The sequence below is a fragment of the Hemitrygon akajei genome, chromosome 2, assembly GCF_048418815.1.
Source record: "Hemitrygon akajei chromosome 2, sHemAka1.3, whole genome shotgun sequence".
NCBI lineage: Eukaryota > Metazoa > Chordata > Chondrichthyes > Myliobatiformes > Dasyatidae > Hemitrygon > Hemitrygon akajei.
This window is the reverse complement of record NC_133125.1, coordinates 155,819,754-155,836,020: the sequence shown is the minus strand read 5'-3', so window position 1 is coordinate 155,836,020 and position 16,267 is coordinate 155,819,754. Positions and strand designations below refer to the sequence as shown.

General features: G+C 49.3%; 1 protein-coding gene across 20 annotated transcripts in view; it reads right to left on the bottom strand.

Annotated features, from left to right (window-relative positions):
* LOC140717149 (ras/Rap GTPase-activating protein SynGAP-like) overlaps positions 1–16,267 on the bottom strand; it is a 683,169-nt gene that overhangs the window by 239,401 nt on the left and 427,501 nt on the right. For 18 of the 20 annotated variants that reach the window (XR_012096464.1, XR_012096472.1, XR_012096466.1 and 15 more), the window contains one exon: positions 9,004–9,125. Coding sequence is in view for 6 of the 20 variants with exons in the window: in XM_073030475.1 (XP_072886576.1) it covers positions 9,004–9,125 (122 nt within the window). In the remaining 14 variants the exon portion in view is untranslated. The remainder of the gene's footprint in view (positions 1–9,003; positions 9,126–16,267) is intronic. The other 2 variants (XR_012096465.1, XR_012096491.1) reach the window with 1 other exon arrangement.

The following is a 16,267-nucleotide window of genomic DNA, read 5'->3' as shown; positions in this document are numbered from 1 at the left end:
CAGATTCAAGAACAGTTACTTCCCTTCAACCATTCAGCTCTTGAACCAAACTTCACAACCGTCATCACAAGCTCAGCACAGCAACGCAACGACCACTTTGACTACCTGCACTTTATCTTTGAAATGGAATTATCCTGTATAATTTTATATAATTTATGTTTCCCTTGTGGGTGCTGCTTGTAATATGCAACATGCTTGTGAAGCCACTGCGAGTGTACTTCTCGCACTTGTGCACACACAAACTTGTGCAAATGACAATAAACTTGACTTTGACTTTGATCAGGATGGACATATCTACCAACAGATTTCACAAACAAACTTTGTAATATTTAACATGAGGAGTAGGTTCATAAAATACATTTGAAATAGTCTTTTAGATTTTCCTATTGAGAAATGAGTAAGGAGAGAAGTTGATATTTAGCAGCATGATATACGATCTCTCAATATAATTATAGGATATATCACAACGAAGCTCTGGTTAATCGTAATAATGGAGAAAAGTGATTATATCACTTATATTGATATAAATATATATTGAGTATGAGAGCAATTCATTTAAATCAAATGGTATTTTAAATTTGAACAGAGCAACTATATAGGTATATGATGCAAATTGGCTATGATCTAGAAATTAGCTTAAAAGGAATTATGGCAGCCAAACAATTGCATTTAACAATATCATAGTTCACAATTATCCCTTCCCTTAGGGAATAAAAACTCCACAGGAAAAATGCTTTAATATGAGAAGTTAAATTTACTGTCAAAGGAAAAAAAACTATAATGTAGTAAGCCTTAAAGCTAATAAGATTTTTGAATTCAGCAAAGGACAATGAAGGAAAAGCATATGAGATTAAATTAGCAAGGGACATGTAAATGAATTGTAAAATTTAGTGAGGAGGTGCTAAAAAATGGGAAAGTTACTGAGCATACACAACAACTCCCCACAGTCAAATGCACGAGGGGAAGACAACAGTCTTAAACAAATGCATTGCATCTGTCATCAAAATATTCTGAAAAGGGTCAGGAGCCACAGTTCTACTGAGACAGAAGATACTTTGCAGATGCTGGAAAGACACACACAAAATGCACAGGAAGGGGCAAGGGGGAATCTCAGCAGGTTAGTAGACCTGAAGAAGGTTCTCATCCCAAACTCTTGACTGTTTATTCCACTTCACTGATGTCAAAGTCAAGGTAAATTTTATTATCAGAGTCACCACATACTGAGATTCTTTTTACTGCGGGCATATTCAGCAAATCTACAGAATAGTAACTATAACAGGATCAATGAAAGATCAATTAGAGCATAGAAGACAACACACTGTGCAAATGAAATATAAATAAACAGCAATAAATAACAAAGAAATCAAACAACAAGATAAAAAGTCCTTAAATTGAGATCATTGGTTGTGAGAGCATCTCAATAGATGAGTGTAGTCATCCTCTTTTGCTCAGGAGCCTGATGGTTGAGGGGTAGTAACTTTTCTTGAACCTGATGGTGCGAGTCCTGAAGCTCTTGCACCTTCTACCTGATGACCGCAGTGAGAAAAGAACATGGCCTGGGCAGTGAGGATCGCTGCTTTCCTACGACAGCATTTCATGTAGATGTGCTCAGTGGTTGGGAGGGCTTTACCCGTGATGTACTGGACTGAATCCGCTACCTTTTGTAGGATTTTCCATCTGAAGGCATTGGTGTTCCCATACCAGACGTTACCTGACCTGCTGAGCTTCTCTGTTGAGAATTTAAACAAATTGGTCTTGGTATAGAAGTTCTAATTGGGGAAAATTAAAAGGACTAAAGATTGCCTGATCCTGATGGTTTCTCTCCCTCAGCTTTTGACAGTTATGGAGATAGTGGCTGGATAAGAATACAAGAACATAGGAGGGAAGTGGCCTCATCATTGTGGGTCATGCCACTTCATCTGGATTGTGTCCAGCTGAAACACCAACGGTCCTTCTCCCCACCCACCAGCAGATGCTGCGTGATCCACTCTATTCCTCTAGCATTTGTTTTTCTTTGCCCCAGATTTCCAACATCTGTGATCTGTTGTGTCTACAAGAAAATAGGTTCAACAAGCAGGCTGTTCGGCCTGCCAAACTTGCCCCATCACTCAGGTCAATCTGACCAAAACCTTAATTCCTCTTCTGTGCCAGCTCCCCACATACCTCAGTTCCCTTGATCTTTCAGAAATTTACCTCCCCCCTCTTCAAAATACCCCCCAGTGATCTGGCCTCCGCAAGACTCTCGGGTAGAGAATTCCCAAAGATGGCTTGATCGTCCTTCTTTAGACTGACTTCATTGTCCCCGCAGACTGGAAGGACACAAACTCATCCTTGACATTCAAGAGAGGAAAAGAGAATAGACAATAGGTGCAGAAGTAGACCATTCGGCCCTTCGAGCCTGCACCGCCATTCTGAGATCATGGCTGATCATCTACTATCAATACCCAGTTCCTGCCTTGTCCCCATATCCCTTGATTCCCCTATCCATAAGATACCTATCTAGCTCCTTCTTGAAAGCATCCAGAGAATTGGCCTCCACTGCCTTCCAAGGCAGTGCATTCCAGACCCCCACAACTCTCTGGGAGAAGAAGTTTTTCCTTAACTCTGTCCTAAATGACCTACCCCTTATTCTCAAACGATGCCCTCTGGTACTGGACTCTCCCAGCATCTGGAACATATTTCCTGCCTCTATCTTGTCCAATCCCTTAATAATCTTATATGTTGCAATCAGATCCCCTCTCTTTTTGCGTATATTTTTGAAATCCCCTTCAGTTTGCGTATAAGGAGAAGGTGGGAGTGGAGGATGCTATCACGTATTTGCTGCACAAATCCCTCTCTCACCTAGATGGGGTCAGTGGTGCTGTGTGGATTACATTCCTGGACTTCTCTAGTGCCTTTAACACCATCCAGCCCAAGATCTTAAGGCACAAACTAATGGAGATGGGAGTAGACTCTCACATGGTGGATTGGATAGTGGACTACTTGACAGATAGACCTCAGTATGTGCGGTTGGGAGACTGTAGGTCTGACACGGTGGTCAGCAGCACAGGAGCGCCGCAGGGGACCGTGCTCTCTCCGGTCCTGTTCACCCTGTACACATCGGACTTCCAATATAACTCGGAGTCCTGCCATGTGCAGAAGTTCGCTGATGACACGGCCATAGTGGGGTGTGTCAGGAATGGACAGGAGGAGGAGTATAGGAAACTGCTACAGGACTTTGTGATATGGTGCAACTCAAACTACCTGCGTCTCAATATCACCAAGACCAAGGAGATGGTGGTGGACTTTAGGAGATCTAGGCCTCATATGGAGCCAGTGATCATTAATGGAGAATGTGTGGAGCAGGTTAAGACCTACAAGTATCTGGGAGTACAGTTAGACGAGAAGCTAGACTGGACTGCCAACACAGATGCCTTGTGTAGGAAGGCACAGAGTCGACTGTACTTCCTTAGAAGGTTGGCGTCATTAAATGTCTGCAGTGAGATGCTGAAGATGTTTTATAGGTCAGTTGTGGAGAGCGCCCTCTTCTTTGTGGTGGCGTGTTGGGGAGGCAGCATTAAGAAGAGGGACGCCTCACGTCTTAATAAGCTGGTAAGGAAGGCGGGCTCTGTCGTGGGCAAAGTACTGGAGAGTATAACATCGGTAGCTGAGCGAAGGGCGCTGAGTAGGCTACGGTCAATTATGGAAAACCCTGAACATCCTCTACATAGCACCATCCAGAGACAGAGAAGCAGTTTCAGCGACAGGTTGCTATCGATGCAATGCTCCTCAGACAGGATGAAGAGGTCAATACTCCCCAATGCCAGTAGGCTTTACAATTCAACCGCCAGGAGTAAGATATGTTAAAGTGCTGGGGTTGATTGTATTTAATGTATTTAAGTAAACTACTTAAGAACTTTTTTAAAAGCTATTATTAATGATTTTTGAGAGAGTGATTTAGATGCATATCATATTTTTACTGAGTTAAGTATTGTATGTAATTAGTTTTGCTACAACAAGTGTATGGGACATTGGAAAAAATGTTGAATTTTTCCCATGGGGATGAATAAAGTATCTATCTATCTATCTATCATCAATCTCCTTAATTCCAGCGTGTACAAGCCCAGTCTCTCTAACTTCTCTGCGTAAGACAGTCCGGACATCCCAGGAATTAACCTTGTGAATCTACGCTGCACTTCCTCTACAGCCAGGATGTCCTTCCTTAACCCTGGAGACCAAAACTGTACACAATACTCCAGGTGTGGTCTCACCAGGGCCCTGTACAAATGCAAAAGGATTTCCTTGCTCTTGTACTCAATTCCCTTTGTAATAAAGGCCAACATTCCATTAGCCTTCTTCACTGCCTGCTGCACTTGCTCATTCACCTTCAGTGACTGATGAACAAGGACTCCTAGATCTCTTTGTATTACTCCCTTACCTAACTCTACACCGTTCAGATAATAATCTGCCTTCCTGTTCCTACTCCCAAAGTGGATAACCTCACACTTATTCACATTAAACGTCATCTGTCAAGTATCTGCCCACTCACCCAGCCTATCCAATTCACCCTGAATTCTCCTAACATCCTCATCACATGTCACACTGCCACCTAGTTTAGTATCATCAGCAAACTTACTGATGTTATTCTCAATGCCTTCATCTAAATCGTTGATGTAAATCGTAAACAGCTGTGGTCCCAATACCGAGCCCTGTGGCACCCCACTAGTCACCACCTGCCATTCTGAGAAACACCCATTCACCATTACCCTTTGCTTTCCATCTGCCAACCAGTTTTCTATCCATGTCAATATCTTCCCCCCAATGCCATGAGCTCTGATTTTACCCACCAATCTCCTATGTGGGACCTTATCAAATGCCTTCTGAAAATCGAGGTACACTACATCCACTGGATCTCCCTTGTCTAACTTCCTGGTTACATCCTCAAAAAACTCCAATAGATTAGTCAAGCATGACATGCTCTTGGTAAATCCATGCTGGCTCGGCCCAATCCTATCACTGCTATCTAGGTATGCCACTATTTCATCTTTAATAACGGACTCTAGCATCTTCCCCACTACTGATGTTAGGCTGACAGGACGATAGTTCTCTGTTTTCTCCCTCCCTCCTTTCTTAAAAAGTGGAATAACATTAGCCATTCTCCAATCCTCAGGAACTGATCCTGAATCTAAGGAACATTGGAAAATGATTACCAATGCATCCGCAATTTCCAGAGCCACCTCCTTTAGTACCCTAGGATGCAGACCATCTGGACCTGGGGATTTGTCAGCCTTCAGTCCCATCAGTCTACTCATCACTGTTTCCTTCCTAATGTCAATCTGTTTCATTTCCTCTGTTACCCTATGTCCTTGGCCCATCCATACATCTGGGAGATTGCTTGTGTCTTCCCTAGTGAAGACAGATCTAAAGTACTTATTAAATTCCTCTGCCATTTCTCTGTTTCCCATAACAATTTCACCCAATTCATTCTTCAAGGGCCCAACATTGTTCTTAACTATCTTCTTTCTCTTCACATAACTAAAAAAGCTTTTGCTATCCTCCTTTATATTCCTGGCTAGCTTGCGTTCGTACCTCATTTTTTCTCCCAGTATTGCCTTTTTAGTTAAGTTTGTACTCTGACATCAATAGAGGAAATGTCAGAATCTATTATTAGGGAGACAGCAGTTAGAAAACTATTAACATTGGGCACAAACAAGACTGATTCATAAAAGACTGATTCAACAAATCTGTGAGGATTTGTTGAGGATGTAACTAGCAGGTAGATCAGGGAGATAATGATTTTCGTTATTGAACAGTACAACAGAGTGCAGATCCTTCAGCTCACGATGTTGTGTCAACCTATATGAACCAATTCCACGATCAATCTAACCCTTCCCTCCTACACAGCCCATAGCTCTCCATTTGCCTTACATTCATGTGTCTCTCTAAATGTTCCTGTTGTATCAGCCTCTACCACCACACCCAGCAGGGCCTCCCAAGCACCCACTATTCTCTGTGTGAAAAAGTCTACCTTTGACATCTCCACTAAATTTCTTCCACTCAACTTAAATAGATGTCCTGTGCTGTTGGACATTGCAGCTCTGGGAATAAGGTGGTGGGTGTCCACTCCACCTGTATCTCTCATATTCTTATCTACGCCTATCAAGTTGCCTCTCATCCTCTGTTGCTCCAAACAGAAAAGCCCCAGCTTGATCAATCTTTTTCATGAGAGAGGTTCTCTAATCTAGAGAGCATCTTGGTAAATCTTCTCTGCACTCTCTGTCTAAAGCTTCCACATCTATCCTGTACAGTGGCTGCCACAGAAGGGGTTATTACACCAGATTTGTCCTTGTGGAACTGGAGTAATGTTCTTCATCCTCATCACATTCTACAGGGGTTGTATTGAGAGCATCCTGAGTAGCTGCATCACTGCCTGGTTCGGAAATTGCACTATCTTGGATCGCAAGACCCTGCAGCGGATAGTGAGGTCAGCTGAGAAGATCATCAGGGTCTCTCTTCCTGCCATCATGGACATTTACACTACACACTGCATCAGCAAAGGAAACGGCATTATGAAGGACCCCATGCACCCCTCATACAATCTCTTCTCCCTCCTGCTGTCTGGGAAAAGGCTCCGAAGCATTCGGGCTCTCACGGCCAGACTATGTAACAGTTTCTTCCCCCAAGCTATCAGAATCCTCAATACCCAGAGCCTGGACTGACACCTTGCCCTATTGTCCTGTTTATTATTTATTTTAATGTCTGCACTGTTTTTGTGCACTTTATGTAGTCCTGTGTAGGTCTGTAGTCTAGTGTAGCTTTCTCTGTGTTGTTTTTTTTTTACGTAGTTCAGTCTAGTTTTTGTACTGTGTCATGGTCCTGAAAAACGTTGTCTCATTTTAACTATGTACTGTACCAGCAGTTATGGTCGAAATCACAATAAAAGTGACTTGACTTGACTTGTATAAGCATCAATGAGGATTATCAGTTATAACTAGTTGTGGGTACTAAGTGGGTCAGTAGCACAGCGGGTAGAGCCCTGGCTTACAGCCCCAGAGACACTGGTTCAATCCCGACCTCTGGTGCTGCTTCCATGTTCTTCCTGTAGAAATTTCCCGGTGCTCCAGCTTCATTCTCAAAGATGCAGGGGTTGGTAGGTTAATTGGTCCTAGTGTGTGGGTGCGGCACAGCACCTGGGAATAGCTGATAGCAGTGCGGAGAGGATGAGGTGGAATAGTGTAAAAGGGTGGCTGATGGTCACCATTGGGCCTGTTCCGGTGTTCCATGATGCAATGGCTCTAACTTCAGTGTTAGATCCTGATCAGTTTACAAGCTACATCGAAGGTGGAAGGAACAGGTATGATATGTAACTTCTGCTTACGTATTGAAGGGAGAATAGACAACATGACACACTTCCCCTCAGCGCGGTATGACAGCATGGGTTGGTGGGTATCGGTAACCGGCTGCCAGAGGAAGTGGGTGCAATTGGATCATCTGGAAGACACTTGGACAGACGGATGGACAGAAAGGTTCAGAGGGACATGGACCACATGCCAGCTCGTGGGATCCACTCAGGAAGGGCTCCTTGGTCAGCACGGACAAATTTGGCCGAAGGGGAGGTTTCTGTGCTGTATTTACCCCGTGACTCTAAATGGGGCACATCATTCAAAATAGACAGGGAACTCCACTTCTACTGGGGCAGTCACTCAGCATCAGGCAGACGTGCTTCCTCCCTGTTTTTGTGTGGATTGTGTGGGAACGGCGGACCCTTCCACAGAAGGAAGGCACCCTGGTCGGCGTGGGCGAGTTTGGCCACAGGGCTTGCTTCCGTGCTGTTAAAGTCTACGACTGTGCCAGGGCTGAGAAGGCCATGTGACTTTATACAGACTTGTGACTTTATACTTGAAATGAACATGCCGGCGAAGCAAGCAACAGTGAATCTGCTGCTTTCAGACAGCAGCGTGTGTAGAATGGTGGAGAGGGAGGGAGAGGGGGAGGAGGAGGGGAGGGTGATGGTTAGGGAAGACATAATGAGTAACAGGAGAAAATCAGACAAAAAAGAGACAGAGAGAATGAAAGAGATGGATAGATGGAGAATGGGCAGAGATAGAGAGTGAGAGACAGATAAACACGAGAGATAGACAGTGAGAAAGAAAGAGAGTGAGTGAGGGAGGAAGATAGAGTGATAGTGAGTGAGAAAAGATATACATGAGAGAGAAAGAGACTGCCGGTTAAGAGGAGGAGATAGAGAGAGGGAGAGTGAGGGAAAGACAGATGTAAGAAAGAGACTGGGAGATAATAGTGTGTGAGAAAGCAAGGAGTGAGCAGGAGAGTGACAGTGTGAGAGCTAGAGAGAGGAAGTGAGAGAGGACAAGAGAGAAAATGAGGAAAAAGTAAGAGAGAGAGAGGACACAAGAAAGAGTGTGTGTGAGAAAGAGAGAAAAATCCTCATAGGTGCTCAGGGACTGAGTAAGTGAGTGAAAGATGGCCAAATTCCTGAATATGAGGGAAATTAATGATAATAATCAACTACCGTGAAATAGAACTGCCCAAGGAGAGGTGGAGACACAGATCCTCACATCGCCTAAGAAATACCAAGGCAGGCATCTGAATCACCAAGGCTAGAAAGACAATAGGCCAAGTGCTGGTAAAGGGATTGAGTAAGGCTGATGTCCAGCTCTGTGATGGTGGGCCAAATGACCTGTTTCTGTGCTAGAGATCTCTCAACTGACCAAGACAGACCTGATATGGTCCAGAAGACTCCTCTTGTACGGCTCATCCTGTCTGAAGCATGGACATGCGAATGGTTGGAACCTGCGCTTACACGCGTCCTCCTATGCGTGTGCACACACACATCCACACAAACCTGCTCAGGAGCAGCTCACAAGTATAGACCCGACCGTACACGGGCATGAACACACAAAGCCAACTGTCAGATGGGCGCGATAGTTGAATGAAACGCTAAAGCAGACCGAAAGGGAAAGGAAGGCAAACTACACCAACCCCACCCACACCTCTTTGCCTAACCTGTCGTGGTCAGCACTGCGGAACCGGGGCAGGATGTGTCGGAAGCTGCTGGTCCGGTCCAGTTTGGGCTGACTCTTGGTCCTCTTGATGGAGCCCTTCAGCCTCCGGCTTAGGAATCCCTGCTGGAAGAAAGGGAGAGAGAAGTTCAGAGGCAAGGTTGATGGTAAGCAAGAGGCCAAAGACCCGGTCAATCATTGGAAAGCCCTTGTCCTCCAACACACGGATCCTGAGACACCCGTCTCAGAGAACATGGGTGCAAGGAGCCCATAGGGACCGCTTAGCAAAGCCCTACAGTAGCCAACGGAGGCTTTTCAACCCACCAAGTCCATACTAGCTCCTTATTCACCCTTCTGATGAAAGGTATCAGCCTAAGAAAGTTTATTCCCCTCCTTGAAAGCTGCTTGACTTGCTGAGTTGCTCCAGCACTTTTTTGGGTTGCCCATGCTAGCTCCTAACCCAACTCCCTTATTCATCATGAGCCGACAATTAACCCTCTTGTACACAGGCCATCTACTTCCCCTTTGTTCTACTGATGGAGAGAGCTAATGTTATAGGTTAAAGACCTTCCTCCATAGAAGACCCATGTTCTGAAACATTAACCCTGTTTTTCCTTTCTCCACAAATGAAATCTAACCTGAGTGCGTAATCCCATTTTTCCTCTTTTCACAGATGCTGCTTGACCAACTGACTGTTTAATCCTATTTTTCCTCTCTCTACAGATGCTGCCTGACCTGCTGAGTGTTTCTGTTTTTGACCATTTCCCTACACTAAGAGGCCATTTGGAATTAACCGACTTGGGAGTAAATAGGAGTACTCAGGGGTAAACCATGAGGCCACAGAGAGATGTGCGAACTCCATACACACACAGGTGTGGGTCAAACCTGGATCACTGCTATGAGACAGAGGCTCAGCTCTACCCCCTGCGCCACTGAGTTGCTCTTTGGTGCCAGGCTTCGAAGCGAATTCAAAGAATTGTCAGCTCAGAACCAAAATTGTGCTCTAAGGACATTAGAGAAATCTAGCATGGCCCTCACCCATGAATGCTTTTACAAATACCCCATGGAAAATATCTGATCTGGGTGCATCAGGGCTTGGAATGTGACCACGAGGAATTGCAGAGGGTCATGGACACAGCTCAATGTATCACAGAAACCTGCGTCTCTGTAACCCCCTCCAGCCCTGACACCCCTCCCTATCTCTGTAACCCGCTCCAGCACTGACACCCCTCTCTATCTCTGTAACCCCCTCCAGCCCTGACACCCCTATCTATCTCTGAAACCCACTCCAGCCCTGACACCCCTCTCTATCTCTGTAACCCCCTCCAGCCCTGACACCCCTCTCTATCTCTGTAACCCCCTCCAGCCCTGACACCCCTCCCTATCTCTGTAACCCCCTCCAGCCCTGACACCCCTCCCTATCTCTGTAACCCCCTCCAGCCCTGACACACCTCCCTATCTCTGTAACCCCCTTCAGCCCTGACACCCCTCCCTATCTCTGTAACCCCCTTCAGCCCTGACACCCCTCCCTATCTCTGTAACCCCCTCCAGCCCTGACACCCCTCCCTATCTCTGTAACCCCCTCCAGCCCTAACACACCTCCCTATCTCTGTAACCCCCTTCAGCCCTGACACCCCTCCCTATCTCTGTAACCCCCTTCAGCCCTGACACCCCTCCCTATCTCTGTAACTCCCTCCAGCCCTGACACCCCTCCCTATCTCTGTAACCCCCTTCAGCCCTGACACCCCTCCCTATCTCTGTAACCCCCTTCAGCCCTGACACCCCTCCCTATCTCTGTAACTCCCTCCAGCCCTGACACCCCTCCCTATCTCTGTAACCCCCTCTAGCCCTCCCTATTTCTATACCACCCTCCCACCCCTGCAGCTCCTACAACCCTCTGATGTCTACTTTTCACTTACTGGACTACCCCTGGTGTCTGTACCTCTCTCTCCTGCCCGAGCAGACGGTTGTTTGCTCCAGTCTATCATCATGTTTACTTTGACAGCCCTCCTGTGGAAGTCTTTGCAACCTCGAGATGCCACTGTAAATGCACACTGCTGTTGTTGCCACAAAGGCTTTTCCTGTGGATAAGATTATCTCTGGTTGCAGTGAGCAGGGAGTTAAATAATGGTTCCACAAATAAACTACCAGGGGCACTATCTTATATAAACAACCTAATCTTTCAGGATGAAAGACTGATTTATTTCTTGCTATGAGTTACTTGGCACTAGATGCTCACTAGCTAAGTCCCAGTAATAGAAAAGCAGTCTGGCTTTGCTTTCCTACAGGAATCTCTCTGTTTAGCAAGTGCCAATCAATTACCGTTATAATTGCTCCCCTCCAGCTCCCTGTCCCCTCTGCCCTGGCTTTCTGTACAGGGAGTGTTCACCTCCAATAATTAAACATCTCTCAAAGCCCCTCCAGCCACTACTCCTGGCCCTATTCCCTGTTAACCCCTCCAGCTTCTACACTTCTCCCCTCTCTCTAATGCCCCAACCCCTACACCTCTCCCTTTCTCAGTTACCCCCTCCAGACACTACACCCATCCCTTTCTCTCCACCCTACCAGCTCCTACACCTGTCCCTTCAGCCCCTATGCAGTTCCATATCTCTGTAACCCCCACCAGCACCTACCCCCTCCCTATCTCTCTAACCCCCACCAGCTCCTAACCCCTCCCTATCTCTCTAACCCCCACCAGCTCCTACCCCCTCCCTATCTCTCTAACCCCCACCAGCACCTACCCCCTCCCTATCTCTCTAACCCCCACCAGCACCTACCCCCTCCCTATCTCTCTAACCCCCACCAGCTCCTAAACCCTCCCTATCTCTCTAACCCCCAGCAGCTCCTACCCCCTCCCTATCTCTCTAACCCCCACCAGCTCCTAAACCCTCCCTATCTCTGTAACCCCCACCAGCTCATACCCCTCCCTATCTCTGTAACCCCCACCAGCACCTACCCCCTCCCTATCTCTCTAACCCCCACCAGCTCCTAAACCCTCCCTATCTCTCTAACCCCCAGCAGCTCCTACCCCCTCCCTATCTCTCTAACCCCCACCAGCTCCTAAACCCTCCCTATCTCTCTAACCCCCACCAGCTCCTAAACCCTCCCTATCTCTCTAACCCCCAGCAGCTCCTACCCCCTCCATATCTCTCTAACCCCCACCAGCTCCCACACCCCTCCCTATCTCTGTAACCCCCACCAGCACCTAACCCCTCCCTATCTCTGTAACCCCCAACAGCACCTACCCCCTCCCTATCTCTCTAACCCCCACCAGCTGCTAAACCCTCCCTATCTCTCTAACCCCCACCAGCTGCTAAACCCTCCCTATCTCTCTAACCCCCACCAGCACCTACCCCCTCCCTATCTCTCTAACCCCCACCAGCACCTACCCCCTCCCTATCTCTCTAACCCCCACCAGCTCCTACCCCCTCCCTATCTCTCTAACCCCCACCAGCTCCTACCTCCTGCCTATCTCTCTAACCCCCACTAGCACCTACCCCCTCCTTATCTCTCTAACCCCCACCAGCACCTACACCCTCCGTATCTCTCTAACCCCCACCAGCTCCTACCCCCTCCCTATCTCTCTAACCCCCACCAGCTCATACCCCTCCCTATCTCTGTAAACCCCACCAGCTCCTACACCCTCCCTATCTCTTTAATCCTCACCAGCTCCTACCCCCTCCCTATCTCTGTAACCCCCACCAGCTCCTAAACCCTCCCTATCTCTGTAACACCCACCAGCTCATACCCCCTCCCTATCTCTGTAACCCCCACCAGCTCATACCCCTCCCTATCTCTCTAACACCCACCAGCTCCTACACCCTCCCTATCTCTCTAACCCCCACCAGCTCATACCCCCTCCCTATCTCTCTAACCCCCACCAGCTCCTAAACCCTATCTCTTTAATCCTCACCAGCTCCTATCCCCTCCCTATCTCTCTAACCCCCACCAGCACCTACCCCCTCCCTATCTCTCTAACCCCCACCAGCTCCTAAACCCTCCCTATCTCTCTAACCCCCACCAGCACCTACCCCCTCCCTATCTCTGTAACCCCCACCAGCACCTACCCCCTCCCTATCTCTCTAACCCCCACCAGCTCCTAAACCCTCCCTATCGCTCTAACCCCCACCAGCTCCTACCAGCTCCCTATCTCTCTAACCCCCACCAGCACCTACACCCTCCCTATCTCTGTAACCCCCACCAGCACCTACACCCTCCCTATCACTCTAACCCCCACCAGCTCCTAAACCCTCCCTATCTCTGTAACCCCCACCAGCACCTACCCCCTCCCTATCTCTGTAACCCCCACCAGCTCATACCCCTCCCTATCTCTGTAACCCCCACCAGCTCCTAAACCCTCCCTATCTCTGTAACCCCCACCAGCACTTACCCCCTCCCTATCTCTCTAACCCCCACCAGCATCTACCCCCTCCCTATCTCTCTAACCCCCACCAGCTCCTAAACCCTCCCTAACTCTGTAACCCCCACCAGCACCTACCCCCTCCCTATCTCTGTAATCCCCACCAGCTCATACCCCACCCTATCTCTGTAACCCCCACCAGCTCCTACCCCCTCCCTATCTCTCTAACCCCACAAGCTCCAACCCCCTCCCTATCTCTGTAACCCCCACCAGCTCATACCCCTCCCTATCTCTCTAACCCCACCAGCTCCTAAACCCTCCTTATCTCTCTAACCCCCACCAGCACCTACCCGCTCCCTATCTCTGTAACCCCCACCAGCACCTACCCCCTCCCTATCTCTCTAACCCCCACCAGCTCCTAAACCCTCCCTATCTCTGTAACCCCCACCAGCACCTACACCCTCCCTATCTCTGTAACCCCCACCAGCACCTACAACCTCCCTATCTCTGTAACCCCCACCAGCACCTACCCCCTCCCTATCTCTGTAACCCCCACCAGCACCTACCTCCTCCCTATCTCTTTAATCCCCACCAGCTCCTACCCGCTCGCTATCTCTGTAACCCCCACCAGCACCTACCTCCTCCCTATCTCTTTAATCCCCACCAGCTCCTACCCGCTCCCTATCTCTCTAACCCCCACCAGCTCATACCCTCCCTATCTCTGTAACCCCCACCAGCACCTACCCCCTCCCTATCTCTCTAACCCCACCATCTACTAAACCCTCCCTATCTCTCTAACCCCCACCAGCACCTACCCCCTCCCTATCTCTGAAAACCCCACCAGCACCTACCCCCTCCCTATCTCTGTAACCTCCACCAGCACCTACACCCTCCCTATCTCTGTAACCCCACCAGCTCATACCCCTCCCTATCTCTGTAACCCCCACCAGCTCCTACCCCCTCCCTATCTCTGTAACCTCCACCAGCTCCTACCCCCTCCCTATCTCTGTAACCTCCACCAGCACCTACCCCCTCCCTATCTCCGTAACCTCCACCAGCACCTACACCCTCCCTATCTCTGTAACCCCCACCAGCTCATACCCCTCCCTATCTCTGTAACCCCCACCAGCTCCTACCCCCTCCCTATCTCTGTAACCTCCAGCAGCACCTACCCCCTCCCTATCTCTGTAACCTCCACCATCACCTACACCCTCCCTATCTCTGTAACCCCCACCAGCTCATACCCCTCCCTATCTCTGTAACCCCCACCAGCACCTACCCCCTCCCTATCTCTCTAACCCCCACCAGCACCTACCCCCTCCCTATCTCTGTAACCCCCACCAGCACCTACCCCCTCCCTATCTCTGTAACCTCCACCAGCACCTACACCCTCCCTATCTCTGTAACCCCACCAGCTCATACCCTCCCTATCTCTGTAACCCCCACCAGCACCTACCCCCTCCCTATCTCTGTAACCCCCACCAGCAGCTACCCCCTCCCTATCTCTGTAACCCCCACCAGCACCTACCCCCTCCCTATCTCTCTAACCCCCACCAGCTCATACCCTCCCTATCTCTGTAACCCCCACCAGCACCTACCCCCTCCCTATCTCTGTAACCCCCACCAGCTCATACCCTCCCTATCTCTGTAACCCCCACCAGCTCATACCCTCCCTATCTCTGTAACCCCCACCAGCACCTACCCCCTCCCTATCTCTCTAACCCCCACCAGCACCTACCCCCTCCCTATCTCTGTAACCTCCACCAGCTCATACCCTCCCTATCTCTGTAACCCCCACCAGCACCTACCCCCTCCCTATCTCTGTAACCTCCACCAGCTCCTACCCCCTCCCTATCTCTCTAACCCCCACCAGCACCTACCCCCTCCCTATCTCTGTAACCTCCACCAGCTCCTAAACCCTCCCTATCTCTGTAACCCCCACCAGCACATACCCCCTCCCTATCTCTGTAACCCCCACCAGCTCATACCCTCCCTATCTCTGTAACCCCCACCAGCACCTACCCCCTCCCTATCTCTCTAACCCACACCAGCTCATACCCCCTCCCTATCTCTCTAACCCCCACCAGCTCCTAAACCCTCCCTATCTCTCTAACTCCCACCACCTCATACCACTCCCTATCTCTCTAACCCCCACCAGCACCTACCCCCTCCCTATCTCTCTAACCCCCACCAGCACCTACACCCTCCCTATCTCTCTAACCCCCACCAGCTCCTAAACCCTCCCTATCTCTGTAACCCCCACCAGCACCTACTCCCTACCTATCTCTGTAACCCCCACCAGCACCTACCCCCTCCCTATCTCTCTAACCCCCACCAGCTCCTACCCCCTCCCTATCTCTCTAACCCCCACCAGCACCTACCCCCTCCCTATCTCTGTAACCCCCACCAGCTCCTACCCCCTCCCTATCTCTGTAACCCCCACCAGCTCCTACCCCCTCCCTATCTCTCTAACCCCCACCAGCACCTACTCCCTCCCTATCTCTGTAACCCCCACCAGCACCTACCCCCTCCCTATCTCTGTAACCCCCACCAGCTCCTACCCCCTCCCTATCTCTCTAACCCCCACCAGCACCTACTCCCTCCCTATCTCTGTAACCCCCACCAGCACCTACCCCCTCCCTATCTCTCTAACCCCCACCAGCACCTACTCCCTCCATATCTCTGTAACCCCCACCAGCACCTACCCCTCCCTATCTCTGTAACCCCCACCAGCTCCTACCCCCTCCCTATCTCTCTAACCCCCACCAGCACCTACTCCCTCCCTATCTCTGTAACCCCCACCAGCACCTACCCCCTCCCTATCTCTCTAACCCCCACCAGCACCTACTCCCTCCCTATCTCTCTAACCCCCACCAGCACCTACTCCCTCCCTATCTCTGTAACCCCC